This window comes from Salmo salar, chromosome 11 (genome assembly GCF_965601325.2).
Source record: "Salmo salar chromosome 11, fSalSal1, whole genome shotgun sequence".
Taxonomy (NCBI): domain Eukaryota; kingdom Metazoa; phylum Chordata; class Actinopteri; order Salmoniformes; family Salmonidae; genus Salmo; species Salmo salar.
Window position 1 is genome coordinate 102,731,874 of NC_138301.1, and position 24,733 is coordinate 102,756,606.

Below are 24,733 nucleotides of genomic sequence, written 5' to 3' on the forward strand. Positions count from 1 at the left end.
GGAGAGAGTAAACCAGGATGTGGGTAGGTTTCTGCGGTCATATTGCCAGGACCGGCCGGGGGAGTGGGCGGCGTTCATCCCCTGGGAAGAGATGGCCCAAAACTCACTCCGCCACTCCTCCACTAACCTCTCTCCTTTCCAGTGCGTACTGGGGTATCAGCCGGTTCTGGCACCGTGGCATCAGAGCCAGATCGAAGCTCCTGCGGTGGACGAATGGTTTAAGTGCTCGGAGGAGACCTGGGACGCAGCCCATGTGCACCTACAACAGGCCGTGAGGCGGCAAAAGGTGAGCACCGAGCGCCACCGCAGCGAGGCCCCGGTGTTCGCACCAGGGGACCGGGTCTGGCTCTCGACACGAAACCTGCCCCTCCGCCTGCCCTGCCGGAAGCTGGGCCCACGGTTTGTGGGGCCATTCAAAGTCCTGAGGAGACTGAACGACGTATGCTACAGGTTAAAGCTTCCCCCAGATTACCGTATTAATCCCTCGGTCCATGTGTCTCTCCTCAGGCCGGTGGTGTCTGGTCCACTCCAGAAGTCTGAGGTGCGGGAGGTTCCTCCGCCCCCTCTGGACATCGAGGGGGCCCCGGCGTATGCTGTTCGAGCCATCCTGGACTCGAGGCGTCGAGCGAGGGGCCTTCAGTACCTCGTGGAGTGGGAGGGGTACGGTCCGGAGGAGAGATGCTGGGTGCCGGTGGAGGACGTTTTGGACCCTTCGTTGCTGCGGGAGTTCCACCGTCTCCATTCAGATCGCCCTGCGCCTCGTCCTCCGGGTCGTCCCCGAGGTCGGTGTCGGCGCACTGCTGGAGCTGCGCGTCAAGGGGGGGGGGGGGGGGGGGGTACTGTCACGACCTCCGCCGAAGTCGGTCCCTCTCCTTGTTCGGGCGGCGTTCGGCGGTCGACGTCACTGGCTTTCTAGCCACCGCCGATCCACTTTTCATTTTCCATTTGTTTTGTCTTAGTCTTACACACCTGGTTTCACTCACCCAATTACCTGTTTATTATTTAACCCTCTGTTCCCCATGTTTGTTTTTGAGTGATTGTTTATTGTATTTTCGGTCCGTTATGGTGTGCTCATGTTGTTACTTTGTACATTTGTCATTTTGAGTAAAAGTACGTTGATACTCATATTTGCTGTCCTGCGCCTGACTCTCTACACCAGCTACACACAGGACCCGTACACTATACTTCCAAAATGCTTCAAGATATCCTTATGATGTTTGTGTATGTAGGGCAGACAACAGACTATGCGTATTCAACATTTTATCAATATTAGAGCTTGCAATATTGGGTTCCGTGAACTTATGCAGCCGATCCCCTCTCCAGCCCGGCATTATTCGGCACTTTTGGAGTTTAGGGTGTGTGTCATATTTTCTATCAGTTGAACTGGTTTTGCAGAAAAATATTTTTACACACCCATCCATTTCATAAATGGGAGACAAGAGATGTGAAAAAACATGGCTATGTTTTGTTCTACCTTGGGTGGGGTATCTCAAAAAACGAAAGCCCTGTTTGAGGATTGGCCATTAGCCTATGTGGACTCTTTACACTTTATAATTACGAGCTATCCCATTGAATGTTCTGTGCATGATATCAAAAATCAAAAGTATTTTTCTCAGGATTATCATTTTATTTTCCTCACACAACCAATATGTCCACAACCAAAACAAACCACCAAATCATTAGAATCCTTATCACTCTGAAAATAAGACAGGAATGTTTTTTTTTCTCTCAGACATGTACAATTCTACACACATACACAACATGGGGAGATTCAGAAACAAACCAGTTGGAGTGGTTTAATATCAGTTGGCGCTTAGGGGCATGGAAAGATGGATATCGTACCACACCAAGTGATCCAGCCCATATGGGTAGGGCATATAGACATCCTTTACACTTACCATAACAACAGCAGTACTGTACATTGCAGATTTACTCTTGCTTTGGCTTTACATTTATTGTGTACATAGAGTATTGATATGAGTCTGTAAAAGCACTTCTTGGGGTAAGACTTAGACTGTTATCGATTTGGACTAGCTCCTGACTCCAAAGTACACACAGTGTATGTATGGGATGAAGTCACTGATAAGTAGATTAAGAAACAGAGACAACTGGTTCACTACCACGTGGAATGTTGCAAACTACAAGTCATACAATGCACTGCTTTTATGAGCGCAGTGACAGTGTGGGGTCAGATCAGCATCAGAATAATGGACCATATCAGCCCTAGATTCTATCATCATATAGTCTTTACTGGCCTCATTTCAACAGTCTTATCTTAATGTCTGTGCACATTCATGACCCCATAGAGATTGTTGCTTGGGTTTCTCATAAACTTGTCTCTCCAGTCTTGCCTGGTGACCTGCCCCCTGTGGGGGTGACCTGAGTTGGCCTGTGTTCCCCCAGGATGGCAGCGATCAGAGCCTCTGGGGCTGAGACCCCACCCCCGGGGGACACAGGGCTGCGGGGCGTGAGTGGGCTGATGGGCGACGGCAGGGTGTCCTGGGGGGAGACCAGGCGCTCCTTCTTAGCTGCAGAGCAGGGCGAGCGGCTGCTTGGTAGCCCCTCTAGGGGACGAGGGTGCAAGCTGAGGCCCTGCAGGGAGGGCATGGGGGTGTTGGAGTGAGCAGGACTGCGGCTGCGGCGGTGACTATGGTGGTGTTTGCTTTTTCCAGGGCTTGGGCTGCGGGAGCTAGCAGGGGCCAGCAGGACCAGTGTGCTGTCATCCTCCGAGCTGATGTCAGAACTGTCTGAGCGGCATACTGGTGGGGCTGTCGGGCTGTGCACAGGAACATGGATCTATGGGAGATGGAGGAGGGTTGTTGAAGAGGGTAGAGGAAAGGGTGGGAAGCAATTGCTTTATTCTCTGTTCATTAAACAACACAGGAAGGAAAACTGCAGGAAGGGTCCTGACCTGAAAGGGCAATGTCACTCCGATAATAGTATTCATGTTGTTGCTGTAGAAACCCAAAATGTATTCCCCTGCATCCCTGGGTAAATCCTCCTCTGTAAATGTCACCTGAGGAGAGAAAAGGAAAAAGAGAGTGAAGAACAAAACAGAGAAAATGGAAAGATAGCAAGTGGGTGTGTGTAATGTTATTATCTCAATGGATCTCTGAGGTTGGTTGTGAGAGTATGTTTGTCAGGCTTTGTATCATACCTGTGAACCATGATCTGCCTTGGCCCACACATATGCTACATAGTCCTTGTGATGTTTGAACCCAACCTGTGAAGAAAAACCACAGATATAAATTGACCCCATATTGACAAAGTGGAAACATGTTTTTAGAAATGTTAGAAATGTATTGAAACTTAAATACACAAATATCTCATTTCCATAAGTATTCACACCCCTGAGTCAATACTTTGTAGAAGCACCTTTGACAGCGATTACAGCTGGGAGTCTTTCTGTATGTCTTTAAGAGCTTTCCACATCTGGATTGTGCAACATTTGGCCATTATTCTTTTCAAAATGTTTCAAGCTCTGTCAAATTGGTTGTTGATCATTGCTTGACAACTGTTTTCAGGTCATAGATTTTCAAGTAGATTTAAGTCAAAACTGTAACTCAGCCACTCAGGCACATTCACAGTCTTCTTGGTAAGCAACTCCAGTGTAGATCTGGCCTGTTTTAGGTTATTGTCCTGCTGAAAGGTGAATTCATCTCCCAGCGTCTGGTGGAGGGCAGACTGAACAAGGTTTTCACCTGTGATTAGCTCCATTACGTTTCTTTTTTATCCTGAAAAACGACCCAGTCCTTAACTATTACAAGCATACCCATAACATGATACAGTTACCACTATGCTTGAAAATATAGAGAGTGGTACTCAGTAATGTGTTGTATTGGATTTGCCCCAAACATAACACTTTGCATTCAGGACAAAACGTTAATTGCTTTGCCAAATGGATGTATGTTTTCGAATATTTTTATTCTGTACAGGCTTCCTTCTTTTAACCCTGTCAATTATGTTAGTATTGTGGAGTAACTACAATGTTGTTGATCCACCCTCAGTTTTCTCCTCTCCCAGCCATTAAACTCTGTAACTGTTTTAAAGTCACCATTGGCCTCATGGTGAAATCCCTGAGCGGTTTCCTTCCTCTCCGACAACTGAGTTAGGAAGGACGCCTGCATCTTTGTAGTGACTGGGTGTATTGATACACCATCCAAAGTATAATTAATAACTTCACCTTGCTCAAAGGGATATTCAATGTCTGCTTTTTACATTTTTTTACTCAACTACCAATAGTTGCCCTTCTTTACGAGGCATTGGAAAATGTCCATGGTCTTTGTGGTTGAATCTGTGTTCGAAATTCACTGTTTGACTAAGGGACCTTACAGATAATTGTATGTGTGGGGTACAGAGATGAGGTAGATTTAAAAATGATGTTATTGTTATTATTGCACACAGAGTACTCATGTGAGTCCATGCAACTTATTATGTGACTTGTTCAGCCCCTTTTTACTCCTGAACTTATTTAGACTTACCATAACAAAGGCGTTGAATACTTATTTGGCACGTAACCGAAAGGATGCCGGATAAAATCCCCGAGCTGACGAGATAAAAATCTGTCATTCTATCCCTGAGCAAAGCAGTTCACCCACTGTTCCTCGGGTGCCGAAGACATGGATGTAGATTAAGGCAGCCCCCCCGCACCTCTCTGATTCAGAGGGGTTGGGCTAAATGCAGAAGACACATTTCAGTTGAAGGCATTCAGTTGTACAACTGACTAGGTATCCCCTTTCTCTTACTGACTCAAGACACTTCAGCTTTTCATTTTTTATTAATTTGTAAAAATGTCTAAAAACACAATTCCATTTTGGCATTATGGGGTATATTGTGGAAGCCAGTGATAAAAAAATCTACATTTTATCAACCAAAAAATTCAGGCTATAACACCAACATTTTTTGTTAAAGTAAAGGGGTGTGAATACTTTCTGAAGGCACTGTACTGTAGGTATGTGTGAGAGCAAATATGAACTCTCACTGGTTTAAAGTTGAAGTCACAGTTACCTTGTATATTGCAACCCAGTCCCATGAGCTGCGCTGGAAGCTGGACCTCACAGTGAATCTGACTGTAGCGTCAGAAACTTTAGTCCACTCCTTCTCATATTCTAATGTTACAAGAGGAAGGTCCACTTTGAATGGGAACTGGGGGATTAAGTATGATAGTGAAAACAGACACAGAGACAGATGGAAAGAAAGATAATTTCAGAGGCTGATTCTAATGATGTGAGGTCAATCTAGTGTTATAATGTGACAGTAACTGTGAAGGTTTTTTACCATATCTGGATAAACATCAAACAGTGTGACTGCTGGGGTGAGAGTTCAGGGGTCACAGGGAGGTTGGACTTACATGTAATGAGAAGACAGCAGAGACCGGTTTGTGGTCGCTGCAGGTGTAGCCCATGTGACTGCGGTAGGAGTGTTGCACCACCTTGGTTGCCCCACCCAACCACGAGGTCAGGCCGCGCTGCAGAGCGGCATTGTGGGTAGGAACAGGGGAGCCCGTACAACGCAGACGCCACAAGATACGGTCTGTCCATGCTGGCTTTCGCTTCTTACTGCTGTGAGAGGTACAGAGAGAGAGATAATAGTGGGAAATAGAGGTCAGTGAATCAGTTAATGGAGGAGGGAGCATCACATCAATCACAAACCGTATATTTCTCTACACAGAATCACATACCTGGTGTCGTATCTGTGTGTCCCCACGTCAAACTTATATGTGGGGGGGAATTTGAGAGGCCCTTCCAGGAAGCCATCTAAGATGGACTCACTGTTTTTGGCTATGTTGAGCTGCAAAACAAATGAGACAGAGAGAGAGAGAAAAGAGAGAGAGATGGAAATAGAGAGAGAGAGAAAGGGAGAGAGAGAAAAAAATATATACCAATGAATCATCAAAGTAGCTCGTTTGACTTGATGTAGCCACTGAGTGAATAAATATGATTGGGCGTAGGTTCATTTTTGTGGTGCTATAGCTCCCTCTGTTGGTAATGAATCAACAGTCTTTGTTTCCAAAGATAATCATGACTTCCACAAAATTCCATTTGGACATTTTTTTATGTCAAATAAGTAGATTCTACAGCTTTCTCACCTGGTCTCGCTCCCACAGCAAAGGGAGCTTATTGCTGTCAATGGCACTCTTCACCACATGAATGTCATAGTCTTCGATGCGGAAGTTAAGATCCCCAAACCAGAACACCACACTGGGAGAAGAACAAATAACCATTTCATCGACCACCCAATGAGCCAACGACTGATCATCAGACCACATAATTAGGAGTATTTCGTGACCATATGACCAGGGAAAAACTCCCAAAGGTCAAATAGGGGGTTCTTATATTTGTTCTGTTTCACACATGTACATGTGTGGTGAAATGGAATTGTGTTTTTTGCATATCCCAACTACCTCAGAGAGGAGTCACGGCATGGTATCAGCCATTAATGACAGCAACCCGGGAGAGATTAGGGTTAAGTGCCTTTCTCAAGGACAGAGCGACAGTTTTGTTTTACTTAGTCGGTTCAGGGATTCGAACTAGCAAACTTTTGGTTACTGGTCCAAGGATCTAACCACTAGGCTACCTGTCGCCCGGTGGACAGGTGGGAAAAACTCCTGGCCCTACACATACTGTTTACATCAGCCCTCCCCCATCCAAATGACCCACTCGTGGTCCAGCACACCCGAGGCGGTCGCGCCATCAAACTGCTGTTGCTGCAGGATGCTCTCAAAGTCCTCCATGCGCTGCTCCAGGTTCCGCATGTGAGCCGGCAGGTGACAGTTCAGGAAACACACCGGGTGGCCGAACATCGTCATCCTCGCACTTACACCCCCTTTATTACCCTGGGGGCGGGGAAGAGAGCGATAGAGAGAGAGTGTGAAAATGTCACACACATTGATGGATTAAACATGGATGCTCTCCAGGTCTCTGTAATCAAACATCCACTGTGATAAGCATGAAAGGACAGATGGCATGGTATCAGAGAACCAGACAGCCTGACAGTCCTGCTGCACTGACCTCAGAGAAAAGGAGACTGCACCAGCAGCCAGTAGTCATGCTGACATCAACATGCACAGGAAGGTCACACACGCACGCACGCACGCACGCACGCACGCACGCACACACACACACACACACACACACACACACACACACACACACACACACACACACACACACACACACACACACACACACACACACACACACACACACACACACACACACACACACACACACACACACACACACATTCTCTCTCTCCCTGGCATATTAACATATTTTAATACAATCTAAAAGCTATTTGTGTACAAGGGATTCTGGACTGTGCATTTACTGACAAGCTCCTATTTTAGAGCAGGGGTTGCCATGGGTGACACTCACCCAGTAGCCCCCGAGGCCTGTGCGTGTTTTCTCTGTCTGCACCCCCCTCAGGAATGGAAGATGGCAGAATTTAGAGAACACCAGCAACAGCACCCCCTGCATACGCTGGGACGCCACCTATAGTGATTAAGGAGGATGTGAAGAGAAGGGTAGAGAGAGACAGAGAGAGAGAGAGAGAGAGAGAGAGATGAAGAGAGATAAAGAGACAGAGAGAGATGAAGAGAGATAAAGAGACAGAGAGAGAGAGAGATGAAGAGAGATAAAGAGACAGAGCAAGAGAGAGATAAAGAGTGAGATAAAGAGAGAGAAGAAAGAAGAAATAATCTTACATTAAGAAGATAGACCATTAGATAAGATGTTTGACATTATACTCTGTCTGTCATGACTGTCGTGAGAAACTGTCCCTATAGAGATTGAGACAGTGACTGGCACATCATAGCGAGCTAACTCCTTACTGACCAGCACATATCCAAAGCGACTGAGTGTGTCCATGCAGAGCTCACTCCACTGGTCGTGGAAGAGAGCGTCCTTCAGCCGCTTGTTGATCATCGAGTTCATTTCCTGAAGCCTGAGTGGGGAGGAAGAGAGGAAGAACAACTCATAACTCAGTGGGAGCAGAAGAGCAATGAGAAAATGTTTGGATGGATAGATGAGGTAGTAGAGGAGAGATCAGAACAGTGATAGAGATATGATGGAGGAGACATTCAAGGCTGTCTCCCTGGCACCGTTGTGATTGGAGCAGAAGCTCACCCAATGATAAACATGTCTGTGCTCCCATCGCCAGCATGCGGCCCAAACAGAGATGTGACATCATCAGGGGGAACAGCAGAGCCCACATTCCATGTGACAATGTGCACCCTATTAGAGGACAACACAGGTGGGCATGCACATCCTACATTATCAGTAGTTATGCAAACACATACATTACTTTGCCGTTACAGTGATTTGCAATCATAACTGTGTAGTCACAATGTAATTATTATGTAATAATGTATAGCTCAATGTTAAGTGTTGAACCCATACTGTACAGTGACCAGTGGGGGTTCTGGGACCTCTGTCAAGGAAATGTACAGCCTGCATCCATTCTGTCCACTTCAGACAGCTCTTACTGTGATGTATGACATTTGATTCATGTGACAAACTCAAATCAACCCATCATGCTGCAAATGGCTTCTATCACTGAGGCTGGGTTCTGCCTAGCTGGTCTGCCAAGGAGGGAAAGAGAAAACTATCTCCATGGAGACAACATGTTACTATATTTAGTCAGGGAGTAGAAACTTTAGAACAAATGTCATACAGTGGGCATGCTACTAAAATAGTACTTGGCATCATCAGTCGTGATCTGTCTCACCTGAAACCGTGATCCGTTTCTCCTTCAGTCTGTGGCTGATTCTCCATGGCGCCCAGAGGGGAGCTGGTCCTCTGGGACTGTGGACTGGAGCCTGGTTTGGGGCTGAGGCTGGATGGTGGGGTGAGGCAGGGCTGAGGCAGGTTAGGCTGGGGGATGAGGTAAGGCTGGCCGGTGTAAGGCTGAGTGCTGTGAGGACTCTGAGGGCTGCGGGACAACATTGAAGACTCTGTGGGGGACTGGGACAGGGAGATGGAGCTGTGTGGTCCAGGAATGCGGTTTGGAATAGGGGCCTTAACCTTCATATCAGCCTCTGAATCTCTGGAGGAATTTAGTGCAGTAGGTCTGGGACGGCTGAAATAGACTGGAACTGCAGGACTGGACCCAGGTTGTACATGCTCCAGCCTCACCTGGTCTGGCATCTGACGTACACCTGAGGCCAGTCCTGGGAGTTTCCCAGACCCCCCTGTGGGACTGGGGATAGAGGTGTCCTGAGCTGTTGGTCGCCGGGGTAGAGCAGGTCCTGGAAAAGTATTCCTCCCAGGTTGTCCAGAGGGTCTGGCTGGATCTGTGCTGCTTTGTTTATGCTGCATTTGATCCATCAACCTGGTTAGTAACCACAAATCAAGGTGAAGGGATGGGAGAGCGATTGTGAGATAGAGAGAGGAATGTGCAGTCTGCTGGGCTGGGTGTGGAATAGAGGAGGCTGGTGGGAAAAGCTATAAGAGGACAGGTTCATTGTAATGGCTGGAATGGAATCAATGGAATGGTACCAAACACATCATACACATGGAAACAATGTGTTTAACTCTGTTCCATTGATTCCATTCCAGCCATTACAATGAGCCTGTCCTCCTATAGCTCCTCCCACCAGACTCCTCTGGTGTGTAATTGATACCAATGTAGAATGAGAAGATGAGTGACCTGTGTTTGTTTGTCCTTCACAACCCCCTCCCTCGTCCTCCCTCTGGTCACAGACCATCTCTCCATCTATCACAGAGCCCTGTGGCCCGACAGGAGGGGGGGATTGGCATGGAGCCAGAAGCGGGTGGGGGGAGCTGGTTCACACTGAGTACCTGTCCACCTCCTGCCCCCTAGTCCTCAGACACCACTGCTGACATCATCACCATACTGAGCCACAGGCAAGCTGGTGGGTACCAACTTTCTACCCCATCCTTGTCTACTTTCTTGTTGCTTAGCAACATATTTCAGTCCCCCAACCCCCTTTCTACCCCATTCCCTCCTTGTGTCTTCCCTTTCAACTACTGTATGTTTTGGAGATGGAGGGGGTAGATTGGCTTTCTGTGCATGAAACCAATATATCATGCTCCTCTGCCTCAGGTAGAACTCGCTAGGTCTCTCTCTAATACACTCTAACACACACACTTTCTGTGGCAGCGAGAGTGTGTGTTTAGAGATGCAACACTAACCCACTGCAGCAGCAGATATAGAGGGACACAGCGCACAACACAAATGTCAACAGACGAGCCACATAGTGGTCTACATAGTCCCCCTCTCTATGAGAAGTAGCCTATAGGCCAGTGGCAGGTGTGACAGCTCACTTACCAACCACATTGTTTGTCCTCTGACCTACAGAAATAAAAATACCCTCCTCAGGGCCGGCTCCAGGCAAAAGTGGTTGCTTAGGGCCCCCAGCCGCTAGAGAGCCCCCGAACCCCCCCCCCCCCCCCCAAAAAACAATTAATATTATTATAATTTGTTCTTTTTTGGGGGGGGACTCAGTTGTGGTCTCAATGTACTGTTGAGAGTTAGAATAGTAGAATACACAAGGTGCAAGTTCGAAATTTGGTTGTGCATCCGCAGTTTTCCTCTTGTTTTGTCAGCCACTGACAGTCACAAGCAAATCTCGCTTAGGGCCCCCAAAATGCTAGAGCTGGCCCTGACCCCCTTCATTTATTTATGACATTCAGAGTGGCTCTGAAAATTGAAGGGCACATGTGACCACTTGCTTGTGCAAGGGTAGCCTAAACATAATAGATTGTGGCTGTGGTCATTGAAGGTGTGTCAATACATCAATGTATTGGAAAGTGAAAAGCCACCACAAATGTTGTTGATCATGGCTATTTCAGCAGAGGTGGAGTCAAATAGGTGGATGAATAGTGTAATGGCCTGGAGATTCTATTCTATCCATCTGTCACACATCAAAGTTTATAACAGATCTATAACATCACTTAATACAGCTCTCCTCAGCCATGCACCTCTCTGCTGGGGCACACTGACCTCGTTTAACTATAGAAAATAAAAAACAAGAATGTATGATCATCAATCAACATACAATAATAATCACATAGCCAATAGACAGATGGCTGCTGTACGGTTGTGCACACTCCGACAAAATACATTACCTTTTATCTGAAAGGTGGACAAGGAATCGGTCTCAAACTGTCGCAAGGCAGGGCATGGTAAAATAGACTTATCCAATTGAATCGGTCCAGGATTTGGACAGAAACATTTACGCTTTCTTTCAATCCTCAAAAAGTCAGGACTTTAAGGTATACGGTTTTCTTCGACGCGTCTGAAATATATACTACGCCTCGGGGAATGACAAATAGATACCGTGGAGAGACAAGTACATACGGTGGAGAATGACAGCAGTCAGTGACGCTTGCGCGAGCTGTCAAAGGTAATAAACCTGACGCCGGTCCCGGTACGCGAGTTTAGTCTCATAAAACGTGAAAAGACAGTAACCTAGTGCCTTATTTCCAGTAAACATATCCTTGAGATGTGTGTTTGGCTCATTTAAATAAATAGGCTACTAGAAGAGCATCTGTACGCGTGATGCAGACTGCCCAGTTAACGGGACAGCTGCCTGCGCCTCGATCCTGCTTACCTGCTGCCTGACCGGTGCAACTGTTTTCCTAGAGAGGAACCCACATCACTCACACAGCGCCCTGATAATATCTGATTGAGAATAGAGTCAGAGTGAGACCGTAATAAATGTACCCAAGAAATCGCAACCTCCAAATTCAGCAGGCGTTGTGACTAGGTTTCTATAAATGAACTGCGCAGAATGAAAATGTCAGGCTGGTAGGCTATCTTAACGTGCACAGCCGTGTAGCCTATAGCCTAGTTGTTATCCTACAGGACACTGCGCAAGAGCGCCCGGAGTTGGGGCCCCGCGTGACCACTATGCCTGAGCGCATTTAAATGATGTTATCTCTGCTGTCAGAGTTATCTTACTTGTGAAATTATTGCTTTAACCGTTATGTGAACTATGATTGTCCGTTGAAAGCGTAAAATGTAGGGAAAGATGCCCGCACCTGCTGTCTCTAAGTCTGAATGCTTGGCTATGAAAAGCCAACTGACGTTTACTCATAAGGTGCTGACCTGTTGCCCCTCTACAACCACTGTGATTATTATTATTAATATTATCTATGAACGTTTGAACATCTTGGCCATGTTCTGTTATAATATCCACCAGCAGAGCCAGAAGAGGACTGGCCACTCCTCAGAGCCTGGTTCCTCTCTCGGTTTCTTCCTAGGTTCCTGCCTTTCTGGGGAGTTTTCCTAGCCACCGTGCTTCTACATCTGCATTGCTTGCTGTTTGGAGTTTTAGGCTGGGTTTCTGTACAGCACTTTGTGACATTGGCTGATATAAAAAGGGCTTTATACATTAATTTGATTGATTGATTGATTGATTGATTGATTGATGATGTGACCATCTGTCAATCATGCACGTGGGCAAGAAGAAGACACCCCATGCGTCAGAGGTGCGAGCTTTGTTATGTTATTTTATTGTGTATTTATTGTGTATATATCAGTCCAAATTGACACACATACAGTGCATGCTATTGGATTAGTAGGCTAGGTTTGTTTATTTAACTGTTATTCACTGATATACTAGAGCCTACACAGTCTGGGGAGCTAGAGTAGACTGCTAATATTTTGAAGAATCACTTCCAAACAGTCTGCATTTAGGCTACATAATGTAGGCTATATGACTAACATAGTGCACTATCAATAATGGAAGGGAAAACATTCAAACCATTCAAGATGAAAATAAAAATGCAGGACAAGGTATGGCAAGTCTGTGTTTATATAGTATGATTATAGTCTGTTCCTGAGCACATGGTGGTCCTGAGTAGCCTAGCCTATAATAAGTCAGTGTTACTGTGAGCCAGTCACTGCCTTTTATTTGCCCTGGACCAAGATGCCTTTGGGTCTAAACTTTGATAGAGTAGACTTCAGGGATATTTGCCATTTTTAAATAGTTACCAAATACAGTAATGATTTGGCAACAATCCTCTTTCAGGCTGAAAATGGTGTGGGTTCCCCGTAATAGAAATGTAGTAGTACTCTATAATGTGTTCAGAACAAAATAAATGTTCACAAATCAAACCACATCATTCACATCACATTTGACCTCATGTATCTTTAACCCATACATAGCCTACCCACAAAAAGGCATTATAGTCAGGGCACAGCACTGCAGCACCATAAAAAGCCATTCCCAGATTCTCCATGGCTCTGACTGAGATTATAACAGATGTGTAATCTCAGTGGAATGCACTGATCCTAAGTGCCAGCTGTCCTCTCAACACATAAACAGAAATTGTCAGCTAATACACACAAACCAATACAAAGATACACACAGTTAATAAAAATCCCAGCTATGTGCTTAAAAGGCACTGCAGCAAACTACAAACTCTTATATGCCCTCCCCATCTCCATATTGTGAAACATCCATCTCTAGAGTTTCTTTTTGGTTTTAACTAGGCCTTTCTCCACCAGGCATCGGTAGAACTCCTGAATGTATGTGTACACACACTTCCAGTCAGGCTCATGCATCCGCAGCAAGTCTTCAACGTCCAGCAGAGGGGGGCAATCTGCCAGCCTTCTACAGCCAAAAGAGAGGAGAGGAGAGAGACAGGCCTGAGCAATCACAATCATTGTCCCCAGGCAGGATCCATTGGCAGCTGAGCTAATGGACAGTACAGATTTTTTTATTTTCCTCAGAGAAGGTATTTTTGTCAAGTTCAATCGATCACTGCACAGCCCTTGGGTCCTTCCTGTGCATCTATGAGTAGAAAGTGCATTTTGTCAGAGTAGGTTTTCTGTGGCTGAGGGTGTGTGTGTGTTTCAATGTTTGTTTAGAATAGATACATAGGGATCTCACTCTGCCGTGCTGAAGGCCAGCTCAAAGTTGTCTTTGCGTGCGTTGGGGTTAAGGATGGAGTACTCAAATGCATCTGGGAAGAACCTGTGCACCAGCGCACAGAACGCTATGCCATCACTCCAACTGGACGAGAAGTTGCGGATTTCCACCCCCTGCACAGAGTAAGGGAAGAGGGGACATAAAAGGGAACAGCAAAGAGAGCGAGGAGAGGGAGTGGATTTACAAAGACATTGATCAAGTGAAGTAAGGTTATTGGTATGCTGGGGACACTGTGGGTATAAAACAAGAATATATTCATGTTGAGATAAGATTGTGAGTCCTCAAATGCTTACCTCATATGGTTCGGTTTTGGCCCGGCACCAATCCAGTAACATCTGCTTGACATTTTTCATGTTGGGTGCTGCAACGACAGGGGAACACTGATGGGCTGGTGCCATAGCTGGTTTGGCCATGCTGGGGAGAGAGGATAAACATGTTACTTAACACACTCCTAGTATCACAACTTAGACATGCAGAATTTGATCAATCACACGTGAAGCATGGCTGGCTGTTAGCTCAATGACTCACCTGCCAGTTGTTTTAGTGAAGGAGTTGGTGGTTGATGCAGAGAGTTGGCTGTGCACTGTAGAGAAACAGAAGGGGGCATGTAGTGATTTTGAGTAGGGAAGCAGGTCATCTCTCACAATCCCACTTTGAACCAAATGACTAAAATGTAAAAATATGTGTGTGTTGTGTCTGTAACGGGGAGTGACTGGTTGCTGGGAAGTCAGGCGCAGGAGAGCAGAGATGGGTGATAACAGGAGAACTTTAATATACACCCTGGCCCAAAGGCACAGGCGAGGCAGCACAAAGCACAACCACGGTAACATGAACCGGATTAAACAAAACAAACAAACCTAGGTTTGAAACAAACCTAGTGCAAGCCAGCCTGTAGCGTAACACCCTACACAAAGAACAATTCCACACACAGACATGGGGGAAACAGAGGGAAATATACATTTAGTCTGATGAGGGAATGTGAACCAGGTGTGCAGGAAAACAAGACAAAACAAATGGAAAATGAAAGGTGGAGCGGCGATGGCTAGAAGACCGGTGACTTTGACCGCCGAACGCTGCCCGAACAAGGAGAGGGACCGACTTCGGCAGAAGTCGTCACAGTGTCCTTTCGGAGGGATATGATACTCACTGTGGGATCTTTGCTGGTGGTTGCTGGTCTGGCCTTTGTTCATTCCCATCTGTCCTGTGCCTGCTTTACTCAAAGCCTGCTTCCTCAGGTCATCTTGCCTGGACCCCCGCTCTTTCTCTCGCTTCTCTTTAGAGAGAAGTTGAGGGAAAAAAAGAGAATTGTAGTATTAAAATTGGAAGTAGGACAGCGAGTGGACATTCAAAGGGGTTGTCAGGAGTGATAGCAAAGATGCGATCCTGTCACATTTCACGTTGAAGCTCTCTGATCTTACCTCTCTTCTTCTTGAGCAAGTCCCTGAATGCAGCGCGGATCATTCGCCTTTCATCAAAATCCACAGCTTTATCCAACTGTCAGAGATAAACCCATGTAGAAACCAAAAGATGAGGAGACCAAGGCCAAACTCAATAGTAATGGCGTCTTTTGTAGGCAATAACTCCACCATGGTTTGTTGTGTTATAGCCTGAATTCAAAATGATTAAATATATTTTCTCACCCATCTACACACAGTACCCCAATATTGTTATTTTTAGAAATGTTAGCAAATGTATTGAAAATAAATACATAAATATCTAATTTACATAAGTATTGACACCCCTGAGTCAATACTTTGTAGAAGCACCTTTGGCAGCGATTACAGCAGTAAGTCTTTCTGGGTAAGTCTCTAAGAGCTTTCCACACCTGGGTTGTGCAACATTTGGCCATTATTATTAAAAAAATTATTCAGCTCTGTCAAATTGGCTGTTGATCATTGCTAGACAACCATTTTCAGGTCTTGCAATATATTTCAAGTAGATTTAAGTCAGAACTGTAACTGAGCCACTCAGGAACATTCACTGTCTTCTTGGTAAGCAACTCCAGTGTAGATTTAGCCTTGAATAACTCTGAATGCTCGGCTATGAAAAGCCAACTGACATTTACTCCTGAGGTGCTGACCTGTTGCACCCTCTACAACCACTTATTATTATTATTATTTGACCCTGTTGGTCATCTATGAACGCTTGAACATCTTGGCCATGTACTGTTATAATCTCCACCCGGCACAGCCAGTAGAAGACTGGCCACCCCTCAGAGCCTGGTTCCTCTCTAGGTTTCTTCCTAGGTTCTGGCCTTTCTAGGGAGTTGTTCCTAGCCACCGTGCTTCTACATCTGCATTGCTTGCTGTTTGGGATTGTAGGCTGGGTTTCTGCATAGCACCTTGTGACATAGGCTGATGTAAAAAGGGCTTTATAAATACATTTGATTGAAATTTGATTGTGTTTTAGTTTATTGTCCTGCTGAAAGGTGAATTCATCTCCCATTGTCTGTTGGAAAGCAGACTGAACAAGGTTTTCCTCTAGGATTTTGCCTGTGATTAGCTCCATTTTGTTTCTTTTTTATCCTGAAAAACTCTCCAGTCCTTAATAATTACAAACATCCCATAGCATGATGCAGCCACCACTATGATTGAAATATGGAGAGTGGTACTCAGTAATGTGTTGTATTGGATTTGTCCCAAACATAACACTTTGTATTCAGGACAAAAAGTGAATTGCTTTGCCAAATGTTTCACTGTGTTACTTTAGTAAACAGGATGCATGTTTTGGAATATTTATATTCTGTACAGGCTTCCTTCTTTTAACCCTGTCAATTAGGTTAGTATTGTGGAGTAACTACAATGTTGTTGATCCATCCTCAGTTTTCTCCTCTCCCAGCCATTAAACTCTGTTTTAAAGTCACCATTGGCCTCATGGTGAAATCCCTGAGCGGTTTCCTTCCTCTTCAGCATGGTTTTTGTAGAGTTTTTGGATAAATGCAGAAAATAAGCTCTGTGGTAAACAAAGGCATAGATCTTATAAAAAACAATTCGTTGAGATAATCTTCATCAGCTAATGTCACTTTTTGTGAATTTTGAAGCATTTATGTAATTAAAAAACCAATAACGCACATAAAGGCTTCCTAATTCATAAAGGTCATGTTAACTGACTGATACCGTATCATCTCATAGATCAAAACGTATAAGATCCGGAAGCCTATCCTTTCTCCATTCATTTTGCCCATTGGAATGGCTGAACGAACTAGAGGTAAATAATTTCCGTTTTTAGGACTACAAGCTGGCGAGATTTATCGCAAAGATTATGGAAATACTGACAAGATACGTCTCTCCGCCCTAACAATGGGAGTCGTTGTTTACAATGCGGCATGGCGGGCTGTCTATCTCTCACCTTTCTTTGGATTGGTGGATACATCTCATTATTGTAATCCTTATTTGAATATTCGATAAGGGGTTGTTGACCAAATTCGACACTCATTAACCTCCATACTAAAACTCCTTGCTTGGTGTGTGAAACAACAGAAATGTCACCTGCTGTCTATTGGCAGGTGTCCATTGACCCAGCTTTACTCTACAAAATATGTCATGGAAATGGCAGATATAGGATAAATTATCTAAAGATAGCCAACACTTCTACAGGGGTGGATTTTCTTTATTACGACAAATGTTGATGGAAACAGTGTTTTTCCGAATAAGTAATCATTGGCGAATACTTTTGCAGGTAGGCAGAGCACGTGATGTCATCACGTAGCCTTACTATACCCTCCACTCCACATTTAATTCTAAATGCCTACTGCTTGCAAAATCATTTTTTTTGGTTCAACTATAAACAAATAATGCTTCTTTGCAGGACAAGGATTGCCCTGACTTTCAGGAATGCCTGAATTGTTTCACCTTGCTTTTCTGGTTGGCTGGATGCAAGTTTCACCATCCATTTATTACAGATCTACAGGAGTGCAAGTCTCACCATGGCACGGACCGTGGCGATACATTGGCACATGATAATTATTAGAATATGGCAAATATTAGTCAATTATTGTATTCTATCCATGCTGGCTTGCGCGAGCCACCTGAGACATAAAACAGATAGGTGGAAGGGCACACAGGCTGTCGCCAATTTATTAATGCGCAATTTTCCTAAATGGGTAATGGAAACACTTCAACCACTACATTTTTATAAGACACTGTAGATTTTTGCAAATACGCAAAAAGGCCAGCATCCCAGAGTCGCCTCTTCACTGTTGATGTTGAGAATGGTGTTTTGCGGGTACTATTTAATGAAGCTGCCAGTTGAGGACTTGTGAGGCATCTGTTTCTCAAACTAGACACTCTAATGTACTTGTCCTCTTGCTCAGTTGTGCACCGGGTCCTCCCACTCCTCTTTCTATTCTGGTTAGAGCCAGTTTGCACTGTTCTGTGAAGGGAGTAGTACACAGCGTTGTACGAGATCTTCAGTTTCTTGGCAATTTCTTGAAAGGAATAGCCTTAATTTCTCAGAACAAGAATAGACTGACGAGTTTCAGAAGAAAGTCCTTTGTTTCTGGCCATTTTGAGCCTGTAATCGAACCCACAAATGCTGATGCTCCAGATACTCAACTAGTCTAAAGAAGGCCAGTTGTATTGCTTCTTTAATCAGGACAACAGTTTTCAGCTGTGCTAACATAATTGTAAAATGGGTTTTCTAATGATTAATTAGCCTTTTAAAATTATAAACTTGGATGAGCTAACACAATGTGCCATCAGAACACAGGAGTGATGGTTGCTGATAATGGGCCTCTGTACGCCTATGTAGATATTCCATAAAAAATCTGCCGTTTCCAGCTACAATGGTCATTTACAACATTAACAATGTCTACACTGTGTTTCTGATCAATTTGATGTTATTTTAATGGACAAAAAAATTGCTTTTCTTTCACAAACAAGGACATTTCTAAGTGACCCCAAACTTTTTAACGGTAGTGTACAGTCGTGGCCAAAAGTTTTAAGAATGACACAAATATTAATTTCCACAAAGTTTGTCAGATGTTACTATGGAATACTGAAGTATAATTACAAGCATTTCATAAGTGTCAAAGGCTTTTATTGACAATTACATGAAGTTGATGCAAAGAGTGTTGACCCTTCTTTTTCAAGACCTCTGCAATCCACCCTGGCATGCTGTCAATTAACTTCTGGGCCACATCCTGACTGATGGCAGCCCATTCTTGCATAATCAATGCTTGGAGTTTGTCAGAATTTGTGGGTTTTTGTTTGTCCACGCGCCTCTTGAGGATTGACCACAAGTTGTCAATGGGATTAAGGTCTGGGGAGTTTCCTGGCCATGGACCCAAAATATCTATGTTTTGTTCCCCGAGCCACTTAGTTATCACTTTTGCCTTATGGCAAGGTGCTCCATCATGCTGGGAAAGGCATTGTTCGTTACCAAACTGTTCCTGGATGGTTGGGAGAAGTTGCTCTCAGAGGATGTTGGTACCATTCTTTATTCATGGCTGTGTTCTTAGGCAAAATTGTGAGTGAGCCCATTCCCTTGGCTGAGAAGCAACCCCACACATGAATGGTCTCAGGATGCTTTAATGTTGGCATGACACAGGACTGATGGTAGCGCTCACCTTGTCTTCTCCCCGGACAAGCTTTTTTCCGGATGCCCCAAACAATCGGAAAGGGGATTCATCAGAGAAAATGACTTTACCCCAGTCCTCAGCAGTCCAATCCCTGTACCTTTTGCAGAATATCAGTCTGTCCCTGATATTTTTCCTGGAGAGAAGTGGCTTCTTTCCTGCCCTTCTTGACACCAGGCCATCCTCCAAAAGTCTTCGCCTCACTGTGCATGCAGATGCACTCTCACCTGCCTGCTGCCATTCCTGAGAAAGCTCTGTACTGGTGGTGCCCCGATCCCGCAGCTGAATCAACTTTAGGAGATGGTCCTGGCGCTTGCTGGACTTTCTTGGTCGCCCTGAAGCCTTCTTCACAACAATTGAACCGCTCTCCTTGAAGTTCTTGATGATCCGATAAATGGTCTATTTATGTGCAATCTTACTGGCAGCAATATCCTTGCCTATGAAGCCCTTTTTGTGCAAAGCAATGATGACTTCACGTGTTTCCTTGCAGGTAACCATGGTTGACAGAGGAAGAACAATGATTCCAAGCACCACTCTCCTTTTGAAGCTTCCAGTCTGTTATTCGAACTCAATCAGCATGACAGAGTGATCTCCAGCCTTGTCCTCGTCATCACTCACACCTGTGTTAACGAGAGAATCACTGACATGATGTCAGCTGGTCCTTTTGTGGCAGGGCTGATGTGCAGTGGAAATGTTTTTGGGGGATTCAGTTAATTTCCATGGAAAAGAGAGACTTTGCAATTAATTGCAATTCATCTGACCACTCTTCATAACATTCTGGAGTATATGCAAATTGCCATCATACAAACTGAGGCAGCAGACTTGAAAATTAATATTTGTGTCATTCTCAAAACCTTTGGCCACGACTATATATATGTGTGTGTGTGTGTGTGTGTGTGTGTGTGTGTGTGTGTGTGTGTGTGTGTATAGGTGTGTGTGTGTGTGGTGTGTGTGTGTGTGTGTGTGTGTGTGTGACGTCATTACATCCAGCTGTTTTTATCAACCCAAAATAAATGGAAACATACCCTAGCAGGCAATTGTCACATCTATTTTCTAAACGTCGACAAAAAAGTAATTGGACAAGATAATGGAAACAGTTTATGTGAAGTATGCACTTCTACTGCCTCACCAGTTTATTCAGGACTTCTTCATCCTCAATAGCAGATAACTCCTGACTGGTCAGTATGCCTGACGGTGTGTCACTGGGGTTCGTCTCAGTGGTCTCGTTTGCAGACACAGCCCCCGCCACTCCCTCATCAGGTCCCGCCTCCATGTCCAACGTACTGTATGGGACTGCTAAATAAGGTAAAGAACGGAGATAAGGGCAAGAACTCCTACACAAATATCCAAAGAGCCAGAACAAATAATGTCATTAGTTTGAATTTATTATGGATCCCCATTAGCTGCTGCCAAGGACCTCTTCCTGGGGTCCAGCAAAATTAAGGCAGTTATATACATTATTCAAAACTATTACATTTCAAAACAGATTTCATAACACATTAAGTATGTGCCCTCAGGCCACTACTCTACTACCACATATCTACAACACAACATCCATGTGTACATGTGGGTGTGTATGTATGTGTCTGTGTCTGTACCTGTGTCTGTGACCCTTCACAGTCCGTGCTGTTCCCTAAGGTGTCTTTTTATCAGATTTTACTACTTGCACAAGTTACTTGATGTGGAATAGAGTTCGATGTAGTCATGGCTCTATGTAGTACTGTGCACTTCCCATAGTGTGTTTTGGACCTGGGGACTGTGAATATACTGGTGGCATGTCTTGTGGGGTATGCAGGGTGTCTGACCTATGTGCTAGTAGTTTAAACAGACAGCTTGGTGCATTCAACATATCAATACTTCTCACAAATACAAGTAGTGATGAAGGCAATCTCTCCTCTACCTTGAGCAAGGAGAGATTGACATGCATTTTAATATTATATGTCATTGATGGATCCATGGCAAGCAGTTGCATAGCTACCAGACATAAAGGTAACTGGCAAAATAAAGGAAACACTTGACTAAATGAGGGATACTAAATATATTGAAGGCTGGTGCTTCCACACAGTTGTGGTTCCTGAGTTAATTAAGGGATGGATAAACATTTACATAATGGGTACCTGAAGGAAAATGGGGGAGGGTCATGCTTTTCAATTTCAGTCAAGGGGAGGTTTTAGTCATTTTTTGTATCTAGTCCAGGGGAGGGTCATGTAACTTGTAATGGATGAAATTTCAATATTTCTCAGTGTTTTATAATTAGTTGCTTATTAGCCTATATATCGATGTGAGCCCGATGCCACCCCTCATCTCTGATTCTCAGCTGGGGCTATGTCAAGTGTGCCTATAGGCTATTTAGTGTGGTCTCAATCAAAGTGCATGCTCAGAGAAGCACAGAGCAAAGTTATATTTCTAAGATAGCTGCTGGGATGGTGTAAATAAAACTAGGCTGCATTACACACGGCAAGGGACATTCCAACCCTGAGCCCCGTCCTGCTCTGCTCTTGCTGAACAAAACCTTTTTGTGTGCTGCTTAACCAATGGCTGCGCTGTTTAGGGCTACAGTGGTTGTTCAGGAGGAAAGTCAAAGGTTTCTTCCGTAAATTATTTTTGATTAGGCCTAGTCCAAAACATGCTTTATCTTGCGCGCAGACTAGCCTATAGCCTGTGTTCTGTTCAGTTTGAGAAGGAGAGCGTGAAGATAAAGAAGACCGGAGGTCAACTTTGATAGCTTGCTACTACTATAATTTAATTTATTATAAACAATGTTACTTGCCCATGATGTATTTATCAGCGTTATTGCCCTCACAATAAACCAGATTTTAGTAACTTACATTGTTGTGCTGAAACTTGAAGCAGCAGACACGGCACAATCAATCAGAAATGGAAAGCTCATTGTGCTGAAAGTAGGCAAATTCGAGTTGCCATGTAAATGCTGACAGGACAAAGAACAGTTTCTAGAACTGCATATCTAAGGCTCTGATCTGTCCAAGAAGTGAGGGTAAATGGTAGACATGTTCTCTGCTATTCATTTTGTTGTAATTATAATTTTGGGCATAGTGAAGGGTTCAGGGAGGGTTTAGGTAAAGTGAAGGGAGGGCCATCCACATTCATTTCAAAGAGGTCCGATTTTCTCCATGTAACTGTTATTATAAATAACTTTCATTCCCTAAGCAACAACATGTATAAAAATGCCCAGTTGCCCATTATTTTAGCTACCATGGCTAGAAGAGATCTCAGTGAAGAGGGGTCTTAAATGTGCATAGGGGGTTTAAAGTGTGTGTGTCTCGGTCACCAGATCTTAACCCAATGGTGAAGGTGCATAAAAGTGGTGGAATTCAAATATGACGTCATTGTTATTAGCACTACCCACAGAGTTCTTAAACTATGGCGCGCAACATGTTCCAACGTTCCAGTAAATCAGCACAAACAACTTTTTTGTTTTTTTCTAATTGCCGCCGTCATTGAGCTAGAATTTGGATCATGTATACTGTGTTAATGCCGATACAAAAGGAGAGTAATGGAGAACAATGTACAATACGTAGAATTTAGCAAATGAGGCATTTGTGGTAAGTACATGGGGGCCGCCGTTTTTACGCACCTTCACTATTGAACATTTATGGGAGATTCTGGAGTGGCGCCTGAGACAGCATTTTCCTCCACCACCAACAACACCCCAAATTATGGAGAATTGGTGTCGCATCACTCCAGACACTTGTAGAATCTACGCCAAGACCCAACGCCCTATTGATGCCCCATTAAGACACTATGTTGGGGTTTCATTTATTTTGGCAGTTACCTGCACATAGGCCTAAATTAAACATATCATCATCTTCAACCATCTCTCTCTTTTCCTTGAACCGGAGGGACATCTGAAGAAAGGCAGACTCACAGAGCAAGACAAGTGGTCAGAGGTTGAGGATAAAGTGTGTGTGTGTGTGTGTGTACAGTATTTGTGTGCTAGAGATAAAATAATGTTTTTGGTGTGTGGAGATGAGAGGACTAGCCCTGTCTACATGAATCATTATAAGTACATACCATCATTAATTTAATCTAGTTCTATAATTACATTCATAAAGCTAACAGGGTTAGGCAGCATTGACATTTAGAGCACTAAGGTTCTATCTGCATTTTTGTCTAAATGAAGTTATTGACGTAGCCTTGTTCTGTTCAAGGCTCTCTACCGCTATAGTACTAGAAATACCACAATTTATGTTAAGTTCAAAAGAATACTAGATACAAAAAAAATAGCTGACACCGTCTCAAACCAATTAGGGTTTGGAACTTTAAAGACTATCTCAGAATCATCTTTTTACAAATAGAACCTTAGTCCTAAACTCTAGATTTAAGTTTCAACACCCAGTGATGTGCAGATAGCAGCGTTTTCATAATGTAAACACATAACACCATCTGTTCGACTTGTAGTGTGTCCAGTAATCTGAATATAAACAGTGAGTGGGTCTAAACTGACATGAACCATGCTGCTCTAGAGAACTGTTTGTGTTAACACTGAAGTATAAAACATGTACAAATATAGTGATGTAGCTTCGCTCATTGTAACACCAATCATCCATGAAATTTGCACAAAGAGGAAAATATATGGATAAAAAGACAGATGACAGACAGACTGATATAGCTACACACACAGTAACTAAACATACAGTACATGAAGGGTAACATCAATTCATATAGAGGAAGCTAAAAGCTGTTATAGGAATTGAGACAACAGGAGAGTCCGAGTGATAGTGTCACACACCTACCTGTTTTGTGGGTTCTGTCTGTGTCTTGGGGGACAACGCAGCAGCTGTTTGCGGCAGGTGATGGAGACTTCAGTTTTACCCTGGTGTTCAGTTCAGTACCCCTGTCCCACTTTCTCCTCTTCCTCAGACTTGCACAGGAGAGTGCTCAGCCCTTTAACACCACACTCCCTGCCTCAGAGTTGGACCAGGATGGAGGAGGAGGAAGAACAGAATGAATCATGGGACTGTCGGTCCTCTCCTCCCTCACTACTTCCTTCAAAACTCTTCTCCTCAATTGACTCTTATGTCATGCAAAACTTTATGAGGCATAACTAGAGAGAGTACCATGTCTTTGTAATGACACCATTTAAACAAAAAGCTCTTAATCAACTCAGCGAGTGAGTGAGGAGTTGTTTAGAGAGCCCTATATACAAATAATTTGAGAAGAAGTGAAAGGGTTAAATACAAGGCAGAAGGGGAGCAACAACACTGCCTTATTCAGGCAAAAAAGCGACTGTTCACAGA

General features: G+C 44.2%; 2 protein-coding genes across 2 annotated transcripts; both read right to left on the bottom strand.

Annotated features, from left to right (window-relative positions):
* Window positions 1-1,612: 1,612 nt before the first annotated feature.
* inpp5ja (inositol polyphosphate-5-phosphatase Ja) lies at window positions 1,613-12,567 on the bottom strand. Its single transcript, XM_014128509.3, has 13 exons — window positions 11,091-12,567; window positions 8,728-9,330; window positions 8,127-8,234; window positions 7,836-7,944; window positions 7,377-7,493; window positions 6,660-6,835; window positions 6,089-6,200; window positions 5,681-5,790; window positions 5,351-5,561; window positions 5,008-5,145; window positions 3,158-3,223; window positions 2,912-3,016; window positions 1,613-2,796 (listed from the first exon to the last, which is right to left on the bottom strand). Exons 2-13 carry the CDS (start codon window positions 9,324-9,326, stop codon window positions 2,326-2,328), a joined length of 2,322 nt encoding a protein of 773 aa, XP_013983984.2. The 5' UTR covers window positions 9,327-9,330; window positions 11,091-12,567; the 3' UTR covers window positions 1,613-2,325.
* Window positions 12,568-12,763: 196 nt separating this feature from the next.
* Window positions 12,764-24,536, bottom strand: smtna (smoothelin a). Its single transcript, XM_014128507.3, has 8 exons — window positions 24,230-24,536; window positions 20,605-20,771; window positions 15,319-15,394; window positions 15,048-15,173; window positions 14,429-14,483; window positions 14,194-14,314; window positions 13,862-14,013; window positions 12,764-13,582 (listed from the first exon to the last, which is right to left on the bottom strand). Exons 2-8 carry the CDS (start codon window positions 20,746-20,748, stop codon window positions 13,435-13,437), a joined length of 822 nt encoding a protein of 273 aa, XP_013983982.1. The 5' UTR covers window positions 20,749-20,771; window positions 24,230-24,536; the 3' UTR covers window positions 12,764-13,434.
* Between the last annotated feature and the right edge of the window lie 197 nt (window positions 24,537-24,733).

Bases quoted from the DNA above. Each gene is read 5' to 3' on its own strand.
- inpp5ja (XM_014128509.3), bottom strand. From the start codon at position 9,326: ATGGATCAAATGCAGCATAAACAAAGCAGCACAGATCCAGCCAGACCC. The intron at 7,494-7,835 runs GTCAGTAAGGAG...TAATCACTATAG, and splicing joins GTCGCTTTGGATATGTGCTG to GTGGCGTCCCAGCGTATGCA. The intron at 6,201-6,659 runs GTGGGTCATTTG...TTCTTCTCCCAG, and splicing joins TCGGGTGTGCTGGACCACGA to TGTGGTGTTCTGGTTTGGGG.
- smtna (XM_014128507.3), bottom strand. From the start codon at position 20,748: ATGGAGGCGGGACCTGATGAGGGAGTGGCGGGGGCTGTGTCTGCAAAC. The intron at 14,484-15,047 runs GTGAGTATCATA...GTTTCTCTACAG, and splicing joins CCACCAGCAAAGATCCCACA to TGCACAGCCAACTCTCTGCA. The intron at 13,583-13,861 runs GTGAGATCCCTA...TTTTGGCTGTAG, and splicing joins CTGGCCTTCAGCACGGCAGA to AAGGCTGGCAGATTGCCCCC.